Here is a 13,732-nt window from a genome sequence, read left to right on the forward strand (position 1 = left end):
TTTTATGTTTTGAACTAGCTTTACATAGACATTCCACTTTTCAAACAACGTTTTCCTTTCAATCGGCTATTCGAAGTAGACACATTAATATTGTAATGTTTGGCAGTCTCTTTTAGAGAAGTTCCATAATTTCTAATAGCTTTCAATACCGTGAGTAAAATGTTTCTTGAATTATCGGCACGTTCTGGTTTTCCTATGATAATTGCGTACCTTGTTTACTTATAGCTACCTAAAGAGCAAACACAAATTCAATCTCTAATGAGAAAATTTTCACTTGCCTCACGTAATAAGAAAATGTGAGGTGTTTTAATTTAGTTAATTATAGGTCTACGTCTAATTAATTCTAACACTTTTTTATTTCAGTTTGAAACTATCAGAAAGGACAACTTAGCAATGGTACATAACATTATTTTCCGCAACTTTTTCCACTGAAAATACTGAAATAATATTGTACGCCACCAACTTGTTATGGAGCAATAGTTGAAACGTTAATCCACATATTCAGTAAAACAGTGGTTCTCAGCCTTTTTGAAGCTGCGACCTAAGCCCTTCTAAGTTTTACAAACTTTCCGCGGACCCCTAAAGTTGATGATCTCTAAGCAAAAGTTCATGCAAACTTTTCAAAGATGTTTCATGAATCAACAGATATTCTTGACAGACACACCTGATAATGTTCTCTGTAATGCACCATCAAATACGTAAGACGTTTGTATGAGAATTAAAAATAAATTGTACCGGGTACCCCCGTTGATTTGACCACATTTAATCTGAACACTTTTTAATCTGTACCCCGCTAATTTGCACATCGTTCAGATTAAAAATGGTTCAAACGTCATTTAGCTTATGGAACGGAGTGAAGTGAGAGGGAACGCTGTGGAACTGAACGCAGAATCATAACAAAACAGTGAAGGAGGTAACCAGAAACACGTTTCTAGGGTGACTAGATGTTCAAATTAAAAATGAACCCCGATGGTTTGCATGAGGTTCCGTTCAAATTAGCGGGGGTGCACGGCATAAGGCTTAAGAAACTCCAAGCCCCCGTCCCCCCATATATCCTTACGTAATTAATTGACGGTCCCTAATGGAATTTTTTTTCCAATATTCGGAGTCCACTAAAAATCTTGCCAGGAGTCTTTTAAACATCTTTCCATGAATTCGATAGAAAACTCCTAAAGGATCTTACAAAATCTTACAATCGAACAGTTAGCTGACAAGTTTTCAACAAAAGCTACCTCCTGGAATTTTACAAAAAATATGTACAAGTACCTAGAATAAAGTTTTATCCGAGAAACGTCGTAATTTTTGTTTTACAAGTGCACAATCCGAGAATTTCTCTATTTGAACTCTGCAAGCTTTTTTGAATATTTTTAAAAATGTTTTCTATTGAGCGTTTAAGAAAAAAAATACCATTATACATACAACGGTATCGACCGTGATAATTATATTTTGAATTTGTTTACCGGCATAACGGACTATTTTACTCGGAGTAAGAGGGAACATGGAGAAGAAAGCAAAGAATATTAGATGGATAGGTACCGTAAGAGAACGGCGAGAGAAATTGGATTAGATGTTGAAGAGGGCATACCATAGTATACTTGGAACGTCTTTCCTTGTGGCTAACGTCCCCTATGGGAACGGCTTGGTGTGTTTTTAGAATGACACTACCAAAACAGCCGGGTCTTAGATATTATTAGAAATTTTTGATTTATTTTTATTTTTTTTTATTAAGGCACTCCGTGCTCGTGGCCACTGCTGTGCCGGAATCAGTTTTATCTGTATCTTTTTTACCGATACAGTTCTATTTTTAACTAATCTATATTTACATCTGCTTTCATTCTCTTCTGCTCTTTTGCTCTCACACCGAGCAGGTAGGAGAGTGCTCTGCTGTTGGTCCAATCGATTTCCATAAGCCATAGTCCATTGCTCTTGCGGTGGTTCGTTTTGCCGTGTTCCTGAGTCGTTTGAGGCTAGCTGCCTGCGAAGTGGGTCAATTTGTCTCAGTCACCATCTGATACTGACGGAGGATGGATGTGCTCCCCTATGCACGGTCCTCCGTGTGGCGTCTTCTGGTGGCTGGACGGGTTATTTTTTGGAGGGGCTGGGAATTGAATCCATGACCTTCCGCTTATGAAGCGAAAGCGTAACCTCAAGGCTACGGACCCCCCTAGAAATTTTTGATATGGGTTTGATACATTTCCATACACAAATATGGAATATAGAAATATTCTACAAACTTGAAGTTATAACATATCGAGGTGATCAACTTAAATTTATAAATTCATATGTTTACTGTGTGCTCCCCCTTCACATTTTCTAAAAAATACTAATAGGTGAAATGAGTAAATTATGTCGTTTAGAGTACTGCTTTCCCATTATTATTTACTTTTATATTTGTTTTGTAATTCGTTTATACAGTTGACTCTCCACATATTGATGTTCTATATCTCGATACCTCTCCCTATGTCGATGATTTCATAGGTCCCTTCATGCTGCATAACATTTCTCTCTCCACATCTCGATATCCTCCTTATCTCGATATCTCCGTATCTCGATGTGTTCCTGTTAATTTTTCGTTCCCAATTTTCTCTCCGTATGTCGATATGACCAATATCAAAGGTTACTAGACCCAATTTTTGAGATTCAAAACAAATTAGGAACGTGCAATGACGTCTGATTGTTTATTATTTTCTTGGTAACGGAATGTTTTTTGATCTAGTATTCATTAAAAATTTGTTCTTTGTCTCGATCTCTCCCTATCTCGATGGTCCCTTCGATATCGAGATGGCGAGAGGCGACTGTAGAATTAAAAATTCATGTTCTATGACAAATATTGCAACAGATACAATAACTAACGAATAACGATAATTGTCAGTGTTTGCTAAGTCTGTTTGTAATTTAATTATATTTTTCAATTATGATTCGTGGTTTACGGCTAACCACCCGAGTGGAAGTTTTAACAACTACTCAATGTTCACTAGTGGGGTAACGCGCCCTATACTCCTACACCACGAGAGAACTCATGGACGCAAAAGAATCGTTCCGGTGGGCTTCGATCCCACGACTCCCAATACGCTGGACTGGATGCGTTAACCAACTACGCCACAGAAGGGGTTGCGATTCTGTAGCGCAATCGCTCAATGAGATGGTTAGTATGGGTCCGGCTTTCGACATGGTCGCATCTCGTCTAACCGACCCCTTTTGCGAAAGAGAGATTGCCGATCAATTTAACACAGCTAGGGTTGTCATGTCTATTACGGCTTTAACCGATGTTTGGAAAAAAAAACCTGAAGTTCGTGGGCACAAAAGTTAATTTGGACAAATTGAGATGTAAAATTGTGAAAAATAAAGGCTTTGACAATATTGTGCATTGTAAAAATACGAGATCTGCTCAGAATTTTTATAGAGGTCGATGGGCGAACTCTGGTGATTTTTCTTTGCAGTAAATTTCTTTAGTAAATTTCATACAAACTTTGGACAGTTGGCGCTAAAATACAGTTTCACCTATTGAGCTGAAATTTTGCAAGTTGTTATGGGACTCAAATGCAATCCAAAAATTGACTGGAGCGAAAATTTATCTTTTTCATATTTTTATATCCTGTAAATAAAGAATAAAATAGTATGTATTCGTACATAATCCGTGAAGTACCTCTTCTGCGCCCATAGCAGCCAGTATTTATAGTCCATAAATCATGTAGGTGATTATCCAACAGTCAACTAACTGTTGCAATAGTAACAGTGTTTGAATTTTGATCCGAATAAGCCGATCTAACCATATTCGGAGAATGTAACAGTTCGTGGCACATAGTAATCGGAGAGCCCTATGAATGTAAACATTCACTCTCTCGTTTGGTACGTGGCGCGAATGCAACATTATCGAGCCATTCGGGTGATTTATGTTTTGCATAAAATTGGTAATAACTTTCATATTTTATGGTAATAGAGCGTTTACCAACCTAATTATAATTGTTAACAATTAGATAAGTATGCAGAAACATTTGAATTAATATGAATTTAAAAACCTTAAATCAGATATTAATAACAGAGTATCAAAACTGAAAGCTAGGAATAAATAGGTTAAAAAAAATTAAACTGTTATACACATCACAGACACAAAACACTGAATTTCTGTCCCAGTAAACACACGATCATATATGATGGGATATAAGAGTACACATGTGGAGGCGATATACGTACATCTTGCATGCAGCCTTATGGCGCATGTACGTATATCGCCTCCACATTTGTACTCTTATGCGCTATCGTATACGAGTTTGTGTTTACTGGGGTATTACCACACATGCAATATTGATAACACAGATAACATTGATAGCACACAACACAGGTGTAGGAGCCGATGATTTATATACAAGACTGTATAGGGACAATAGCTTGCCGGCAAAACAAACGACAGTTATAGAGATGGTCGGGTCACGGGTTTTCAAACCCGAAACCCGACCCGAACCCGAACCCGACGGGTTCGGGTTTGAAAGTTTAAAATATTTCGGGTTCGGGTTCGGGTCGGGTTTGAAGGCTACAAAATAATCGGGTACGGGTCGGGTTCGGGCTTGAACAAAGTCGGGTTTAGTCGGGTTTAGTCGGGTTTGGATCAGGTTTGATGAGAATTGTGAACAGAGTAACAATCTAAATGCTTTCGTATGCATCAGAAACGATGATCGTTCCCAACTCGGGTTTTTCTTTGAAAAATTTTTCGGGTTTTGGTCGGGTTCGGGTATGAACAGCAATAATTTTTCGGGTTCGTGTCGGGTCCGGGTTTGATTTACAATTATTGCCTCGGGTTCGGGTCGGGTCCGGGTTTGAAGAAATAAAATTAGTCGCGTACGGGTCGGGTTCGGGTTTGAAAAATGTCAAACCCGACCATCTCTAGACAGTTAGTAGCCAATCGATCGTCAGGCAATGAAGAACATTTTTCCTTACCGCAACGTGTTCAAAATAAAATTATATGTTCTAGTTTCATTACTAAAATAAAAAAAGTAGTTTTTTGCCTAAATCAAAGTGCGTGAAATTAATTCTGAGGAAAACTTTCAACGGTGATTAAAGCAAAAAGGTGTCACGTGTCGCTATTCCCGTGCATGCTATTCGGGTTAAGGCGAGTGTACTCGATAGTGGTGAAGAAATTGCACTTAAAAAGAAAGCAAAAAACTGTTGTTCGGATCGTGAATTGCACGGAATCGTTCAGATTCTTATTTAGAGCTCCACCACAAAGCCTTCCCAACCCACGAACCGTGGAGAAGAAGAACAATAATCTTCCAGATCATCAAACACCTTCTTGGTTGTAAACATAGCAGAAAACATGGAAAATATTCGCCTCTGTTTCTTGATCAGAATGAGAGTGTGTCAGCGAATTTTACAACTGGTGACACTCAGCAATCTACACCAAACAGTGTGTGGTGTGTGTCTGTCTCGTTTTTGTTCGTGGCTCGTTATCTTCTACGAACGATAAATGTCATGCGTGTTGTATTAATGCAGGCGAATAAATATAATGAACTTATGGCTCGTGTGTCAATGATCGTTAAATTTTCCAAAGCTTGAGTAAAACTATTGATAAACAAACAGTTTACTATTGAAAAACAACTACAAAAAACTTAAACGCTTTCTCGTAAAGCAAAAGTTGATCAAAGTCGTGGGGAAGAAAAAATTAAAGATAACCCCAGAAATACAGAGACTACCATAAACATCTTAATGAATTCCTCTAGGATATTTTCACATTTCTCAAGAAAATTCTGGAGTTCATCCATCTTTCGATTTTGCTAAGATTTCATCCAAGATTTCCGTTTAGAACATTTTCACCACATTCTATTGGTCATTACATTTTTACAAGCTTTCGTATAAAATAATTAGTTGAATTTCTAGTTGAAGCACAGTTAATGAAGTAAAGTCGGCATTTTTTAATTTAAATATAGTGAATTTTCGAACTTTTATATTCAGAAAATAAACATTATTATCACCGAAAAAAAAAGCTCGACTAAGTTATTTTTCCAAGATTCAATTGGGTCCAAAAATGTTTAATGAAATCTTGTTTTTATTTAATGACACGAAAGAGCATGTTACTGCAACTATTTTAGCAATTTTTCCCGCTCAAATAACGGCTACATCATATTTAAACTTTACTTTAAAAATTGGGTCCATAAATGAACCTTGAAACTTTTGATCATGTTTGACGTTCGCTTAATCGACAAAAACACCACAGGGCTTTTAATTTTAATACTGGGGTTGTTCCTATCTGACATTTTGGAAGGGACACGGAAAGCAAAATACACCCAAAATTTGAGTTCAAGCCAAGGAGTGTGACAAAATCTAAAAAAATGTTTTTTGGACTTAAACAAAAGAAAAACATTAAAAAATTGAGTAAACATGTATTTTGGCCTAAACTTAAGCGTTTGGAACTAAAATTGGGACAGGCCTTTAGGACCCTATTGAGTTTTTATAATATTACTAGTGGTCCCGGTAAACTTCGTCTTGCCATCAAGTAGGCTGTTTAAAAACGCTATGGATCGTTCCATACAAAATGACAGTTCCGTTCACTCTCGTTTTTCCGACATTCCCGGTGAATATCTTGGGATTTTTATATACACAAACACGTCGAAAACCTTGACGAACAAAACGGAGAAGGAATCATTCAAATCCGTTGACCCGTTCGTAAGCCATTTCGTGACAAACACCATTCCATTTTTATTTATATAGATTTACACAAAACTATTGAGACCCTTTGAAGACCATCGAGGATCATTCAGTTCGTTCAAATGCAATATCTTGTTTGATTGTACACCACGCGCCTATCGACGTCTTGATGTGGAGTGATGCTAAAACGATACATAAAGCACAGACAAACAGACGTCACACTCTCATCATTGTCCATCGACCACCTTTTTAACGATCGCTTCAAAAATATGGTAGGTGGCCAATCCACCACCCGCAGCGCTCGCATCGTTTTTGTTCGCGTTTGACATTTACACACTACCGCCATCTGTTGGCCCGTCGGCCAAACACGGTGATTTTAGTATTGAGCGTACATGTCCTCGTGACTATGATTTTGACCGAGATTTGTTCTAAGTGTTACGTCTGTTTGTCTGTGCATAAAGCGTTCGTATTGCAATATTTGTTCCACCTTTCATAAGGCAAAATGTATGAAATTCGATGGTCCAGTTCGCTGCGTGTAATTGACGAGAGGCGTGAAGAGCATAACGTATAGATAAATAAGAAGTATGATTTTAAAACGGAAAATTGAAACGGATGAACATTGATGTTATTTTATTATCCTAGTTGCAGTCATCTTCCCAATGTATAACAGGTTATCCACCATAAAAAAATAAGTTTTTCTGTTCTATTCATATTTTTGAGTAAAATCTCACATCTTTGGTTCATTCTAACTTCTGAGGAAGTATTGGCAGCTTTTCATAATACGATAGGGTAGAAGCACCGATTTTGGCCAGCCTAAGAAAAAATACTTGAAAAATTATATGAGGAAGCCCAATTTATCTTGCAAAAACGTCAAATGCCAGCTTTATTTTATTTTATTTTATTTTATTGATGTACAAGGGGGTCAGGGGCCAAGTCTCCAGCATAAGTTTAAAAACTCACACCTTCCATAATACACCGGGGGTTTTGGAGTTTGGGAAATAGGCAACGCAACATCTTTGACCAGAAGGTTCTTTAAGTTTTGCTTTTACTCTAGACTTCCCCTACACGTATGAATGATGCAAGGTCGAAAGAACATGAATCAGTCATACATATAACGGTAGTGAAGTGTTTTGCCTAAGGATATGTGAAATGAGGGATTTTGTGTGGTGTTTTGTAAATCGCTCTGTGGAACAAATTTGTTATTAGTTAAATAATAAGTTCATTTGATTTACCATTCAATTAGTATTCAATGATTACAGAAACTTTATACTTAACAAAGGCGTGGAGTGCAGCAAGCTAGGTGGGCGGATCAAGTACGTATCGATTTGGCGAGCGTGGGGCAGAACCGAGGATGAAGAGATGCGACCGCAAACCGACGTTTTCTCGGCCATTACGCTGCCATGATAAGAGATGCCTTTCCTCTTCGATGAATTATTCCTCGATGCGGGTTAGATATGAAAACAAGGATAAAGAGAGAAGGAATGTTAGTGATTATTACATGCTTTATGGCAGTATTGGCGTACATTGAAGTCATACAAAATTCGCTCTTTGGATTCCCACGATAACAATCCCTGAAACTAATGATAAACAACAAACAATTAATCCAACAGAGCGAGAACCTTGATGTTTCAATGTATGACAATCCAGCTTTATTGCATGTGAGAAGTTCTTGGTGATATTCTCACAACGGCCATTCAGAATGGTTCGACGGATGTAGATAAAAGATCATTATGATAAAATTAACGCGACGACATGTTAGTAAACTCAAAACGGTTAATTTATTTGCAACTGTTAATTTAAATAGTTAAGCTAAGGGTCGGTTATTGCATATAACTTTATAGATAAGCAGCAGTAAAGCACGAACGCGAATCCATCCCATCTTCAAATGCACAACACTTCATTCTGGAATTTTAGAACGTCCATGTTGTAACTTGTTCACACAAGAAATCTGCCTCGACCGAGTTGGCAGAACGCGCCCATACCCCTTTCTGAACCAAAGGACAGGGAACTAATACCATGATACCTTAATTACAAATACAAAAGCTACTTCTATGTTATTTCCACTACTACGCTCACGATAATTATGTTATGATCGTTAGAATAAAAACGATAGAGGTTACTACTACATAACAGAAATACTACCCAAAGAACGCTATTGTCGCCAGTGTTGGTGTGATAAATGCAAAGTAGTGCAAAAATGCGTAGAGGATTAAATAAGTTATTAATTACAGCATTTTGTTCAACAATATTATATTATATTATGAAAGATATTTCAAAATGAAACATTTCAGTAACAGCAGTGCCATCAGTTTTCTAATTATTATACATATATCAGTAACATTACTAAACTATCTCTAACACCGCTACAACCTACCTTACTAAATAACGCAATACCGTAAAATGCCGTAATTCAGAACATTTTGGAATATTTCTCATGCATTACCAGCATGTACAAATAGCGGTATGGACAAATTTCAAAATTTTTCTTAAATTTCGATTAATTTTGGACCAAATATGCGGATTTAGGCGATGCGCTGAATTACGGCACCTTACGGTATTACTAAGGTAATAATTACTACATTGTTAGTAAACCTAACATAAATGTCTATTTTCAATGACCTGTGAGACGCAGAGACCACCCGCACCCACTCTTGCGCCTCGTGGTCTACTGAAAAAGATTTATGTATATTGCACTAATACTACTATTAGGAATAGTGCTACTGATGAAGGTGATCGTTGGTTTCCCAGTCTTGTTAGTGATTTGAGTGTTAGTAGAGACTGGTAGTGAGCCCTGCCGGTCCCTCCAGCATTACGCGTAGTTATCTGGTGTTAGATCATGCGACAGTAACTAGACTCATGCTGAAGGTGTGATAAATCAAGTGTAAAATATATTTAAGCATTGAAACACATTATTTAATTTAAAACTATTAGACTAGCTTACATTTTATAAGTTATAATTACGATTATTTTCGCGATCAATATATTAGTATTAGTAATTTTCACAATATCAACAATATGCAAAAACGTCAAATGCCAGCTTTCAATCCTTATTATGTATGAAAAATATCAGAACTGAGCTGAACATATTTTTCACATAAAAAATTTTGTAGGTTAATATAGGCTACCAGAACCAGTGTCAGCCAGATATTTTGCTTCGATTACTTAAATTGCCAATATATAAGCCTATATCGGGATTTCTTAGATTTTAATTTCAATCACTATTTTCGTTGGAATGGAAATTAATGTCAACTGTACAATGTTTTAGCAGTTTAATTTTGGAAGAAAATATTTTTCTAAGTCTTAATGCTGCAATAAAATAGTAATTATAACATATTATATGTTCTTAGTAACTGAAACTAAGGCTTATTTTGACTAATTATTAATTTACTACATTGCAGTGAAAATATTAGAACAGTTTGTTTTAGAAAATTTGAAGAGTCATCAAAACTTTGAAGAACAAAAGAAACGTTTCAAGATCATTTGAGATACTAAATGAATCATACTAAATTGTTGAAAATTATGGACTGAAATTTAGATGTATTTACTTGCAGACTAGCTTTCTCAGTATAGTACTATAAAAACGACTAATGTTTAAAAGAAACGCAATACATATCTTTTGGAAATAGATCAACAACATTTTGTTTACTTGTTTGATAATTTGGATTTTTCATGAAAATTATTAACTATTTATTCTATTTATTTATGATACTCTTTATTTAGAAAACATATCATTGTTTTGCATTTGAATTAAGTGGTTTTCACCAAACTTAACGTTTATCTCGGGAATCCCAGGATTCCCGGGACGTTAGAGTTTATATCCCGGGAAACGGGAGATCTCGAAATTCGAATCCCGGAATGGACACTCTAATGGCTAATCATATTTACTTTTTACGAGAGTGACACCCTGGCCAAATTAGGTGTATGAGAGTTAATATTACAAGGAATATTAACTATTTTTCTTTTTTTTTTATCAATTTGGACAAGTAAATGAATGTAGTTTTATCATGTAAATGTGCTCTATTGAACACAAAATGTTTCATGCTGATTGGCTATGTAAAACGATATATAATCTACTATAACTAAGTATGCTGTTCCGCTCAAGTAAAAATTCCTGCCCAAGAAATGGTCAAGAAATTTCCTACAGTGGGCTCCATTTGAATTGACATTTCTTTTCAACTGCATACTGCGATCAAAGGAAAATGCTTTTCTTGAGCATTTCTTGCAAGAAATTTCCCACGCATCGAGATAGGCGATTACTTTTCGGTGCTTTTACCCTAATTATTGCAGAACATATCCAACTCAGGGGGCCTTCCTTGGCCGAGTGGTTAGAGTCCGCGGCTACAAAGCAAAGCCATGCTGAAGGTGTCTGGGTTCGGTTCCCGGTCGGTCCAGGATCTTTTCGTAATGGAAATTTCCTTGACTTTCCTGGGCATAGAGTATCTTCGTATCTGCCACACGATATACGAATGTAAAAAATGACAATTTGGCAAAGAAAGCTCTCAGTTAATAACTGTGGAAGTGCTGATAAGAACACTAAGCTGAGAAGCAGGCTCTGTCCCAGTGAAGACGTTAATGCCAAGAAGAAGAAGATCCTACTCAATCTCTGGAGGAATTCCTGGAAAAATATTGAACAGAATTTCCAAAGAAACTTGTGTAGATGTTTAAGAATGACTAGAGAATTGTTCGAAAGAACTGCAGGTATAATTCGTAGATGAGATGTTGGAGAAATTTCTACACTTCTGGGGGAACTTAATGATGAATCTTTGGTCGAATTTATTGAGGAATTTCTGGAAGAGCCCTTGATAGATTTTCTGGAATATTCTTTCGAAGAATTTTGGAGCATTTTCTGTGTTAAATTCACAAAGGAATTCATATGAAAATGACTGGAGAAACAACTGAAAAGATTGGCACAGGTAACCCTTGAGAAAACTTTGTAGGGGAAGAGCACCAATACTCGACCCATCCATATGTTTTAGCCTAATTTATATGAAAATCCGAAAATTGACACAAAATTCATATAGGTCGAAAATAACTCATTTTCCCCTGGGGGTTTCTGGAAAATCTATAAACGATTTTCTTCAAAAACTTTGAAATAAACTCTTGGAAATGTTCTTGGAAGAACTTTTGTAGGAAGATCTGCAAGAGTAACTACTAAAAAATCGGTGGAAAACTAGAATTTAATTGGTGAAAAAACTACCAAAGAAAGTCCTGAAAATTTTAGAGTGATCCCTGTGTAAATTCCTGATTAGATGTTACGGATCAGATTTCACTGCAGGTAAAGTAAAATAGTAAATTTAAGAATCATTTTGTTTAAAAAAAGATCTTACATTAAAAATAGAGACTTGCATTACCAACTCGCTAAAGAGAAACCTGCTACAATCCCTGCAATTGCCGTTCGAATCTCACCTAAATGCGGCACCGTCACCGTGACCTGCTTATTGGTGCCCACTTCCAGCGAGGCAGGCTTGTTCACGTCCACGCTGGCCGGCTTGAAATCGTACTTTATCGTGTGGAAAACGGTCCTCGGCGAGGGGCTGGTAAAGGTCGATCCCAGCTTCAGTTCCCGAACCTCGGAATCCAGGTTCAGACGATTGTCCATCTTCCTCATGGGGAACGGGTATTGCGGGAATCTTCCAGCGGGGAAAACTGTGTCTCCTATCCACTATGATGTAAAACCCGAAACGAAAACCGCACTCAATAGCATTTTAATTGCGCGACAATTTCCGGAACCTGTTGCAACCGTTCTTCCAATTGACTTCTATTTGACGTATTCTATATGCCACAAAATCACAACACAACCAAGGACCTTGAAACAGGAGAACCCGGATCTCCGTGTCAGAGAGGGTCCAACTACACAAAATTTCCCTTCTCCTCTACGCTGGTCACTTCACGCAGATTCGGAGCAACAGGAGGGTGGGGAACAAAATCGAACGGGAACAACACAAACTTCTCTTCTGCCTGCTGTTGGCGAGGCGAAAAATATTACACGCGACACGCGACCACTTCCGGAACAGGGTCGATTCCGAGGGACCCTCCTAGCCAGGCGGGGGGCGAAAAGGATTGGCAAGGATTCGCACTTCTTGGCCAGCCAGGAACAGCTGCCATCTATTTACTTCACGATCACGACCACTGTATTTCTCCTCCAAGGGACGTCTCGTCTGCTACTTTGCTTCTTGTTCCTTGGGAACCTTTCGCACAGCAGAAAAGATTGCTGACATGACACATCGATACATTTCCAAATTGTTCAAACTGGGGCGTGACTTTTAGAATGTGGTGTTGGCGAAGAATGCAAAACACTATCGATCATGGTCGTTTTTGGTTGTGAAATATTGTTTGATCAGAAATATTTTTTGAATTTAATGTGGAAATTTCTGGTATTCTATTCACATAACTATAAACAACAAATTAAGAAGTTCAATGTGAAACATTATTGAACAAACAATTTTCAACGATTGCAACACTTTTCCAAGCATACTTCGAAGAATCATAACAACTTGTGATGGAGAGGAAAGAGAAAGGCATGAATTTTTGACATTTGTAAACGCGGCTGTGTGCAGCTGCCAAACGACATCGAAGCACACTCACACACTCATGACTGCCTGACTTTGAGCTTTCATTGATAAAAGCTTTGTGGGAAAAGCTTTCGCATTCCATAGGGTACCCAGATATGGATAATGTTGTGAAAAATTAAAAAAGTTTGTTAAAATCAAACCAAATCTTGTTGTTGACATTTATGTGATTATTGTTTTAATATTATACATTACATTTATTGAAATTCTCACCAAGAAAACTTAAATTATTAATTATTTATTGATAGGAGTCTGCAACCAACTTTCATAATGAACCAATAAGAATGAACAATCTAAATGCTCCTCATAGCTCTCAAACATCAGTACTGTGTATTTATATGATGAAAATGTGTATTATTCTGACAAATCTGAAATTTTCTTTTCAAATTTGTAAAATATTTTGTCTAAGAAAATTATACCGTTTTTGTCACGGTTCCGTTTTTGTCAACTGAAAATTGCCGATCGTGTAGATAGTTGTTTTGGTCAATAATTGTTCTTCTCAACAATCTTTTGAAATTCAGTTA

At 37.0% G+C, this 13,732-nt stretch overlaps 1 protein-coding gene across 3 annotated transcripts in view; it reads right to left on the reverse strand.

Annotated features, from left to right (window-relative positions):
• The window catches only part of LOC5579798 (ell-associated factor Eaf), a 31,466-nt gene extending 18,592 nt beyond the window's left edge, over window positions 1-12,874 (reverse strand). For 2 of the 3 annotated variants that reach the window (XR_002501124.1, XM_001648062.2), the window contains exon 1: window positions 12,046-12,873. Coding sequence is in view for 2 of the 3 variants with exons in the window: in XM_001648062.2 (XP_001648112.1) it covers window positions 12,046-12,247 (202 nt within the window). In the remaining variant the exon portion in view is untranslated. Of the gene's footprint in view, window positions 1-12,045 lie in introns of all 3 variants that reach the window. The other variant, XM_001648061.2, reaches the window with a different exon arrangement.
• Between the last annotated feature and the right edge of the window lie 858 nt (window positions 12,875-13,732).

Source organism: Aedes aegypti, chromosome 3, assembly GCF_002204515.2.
Source record: "Aedes aegypti strain LVP_AGWG chromosome 3, AaegL5.0 Primary Assembly, whole genome shotgun sequence".
NCBI lineage: Eukaryota > Metazoa > Arthropoda > Insecta > Diptera > Culicidae > Aedes > Aedes aegypti.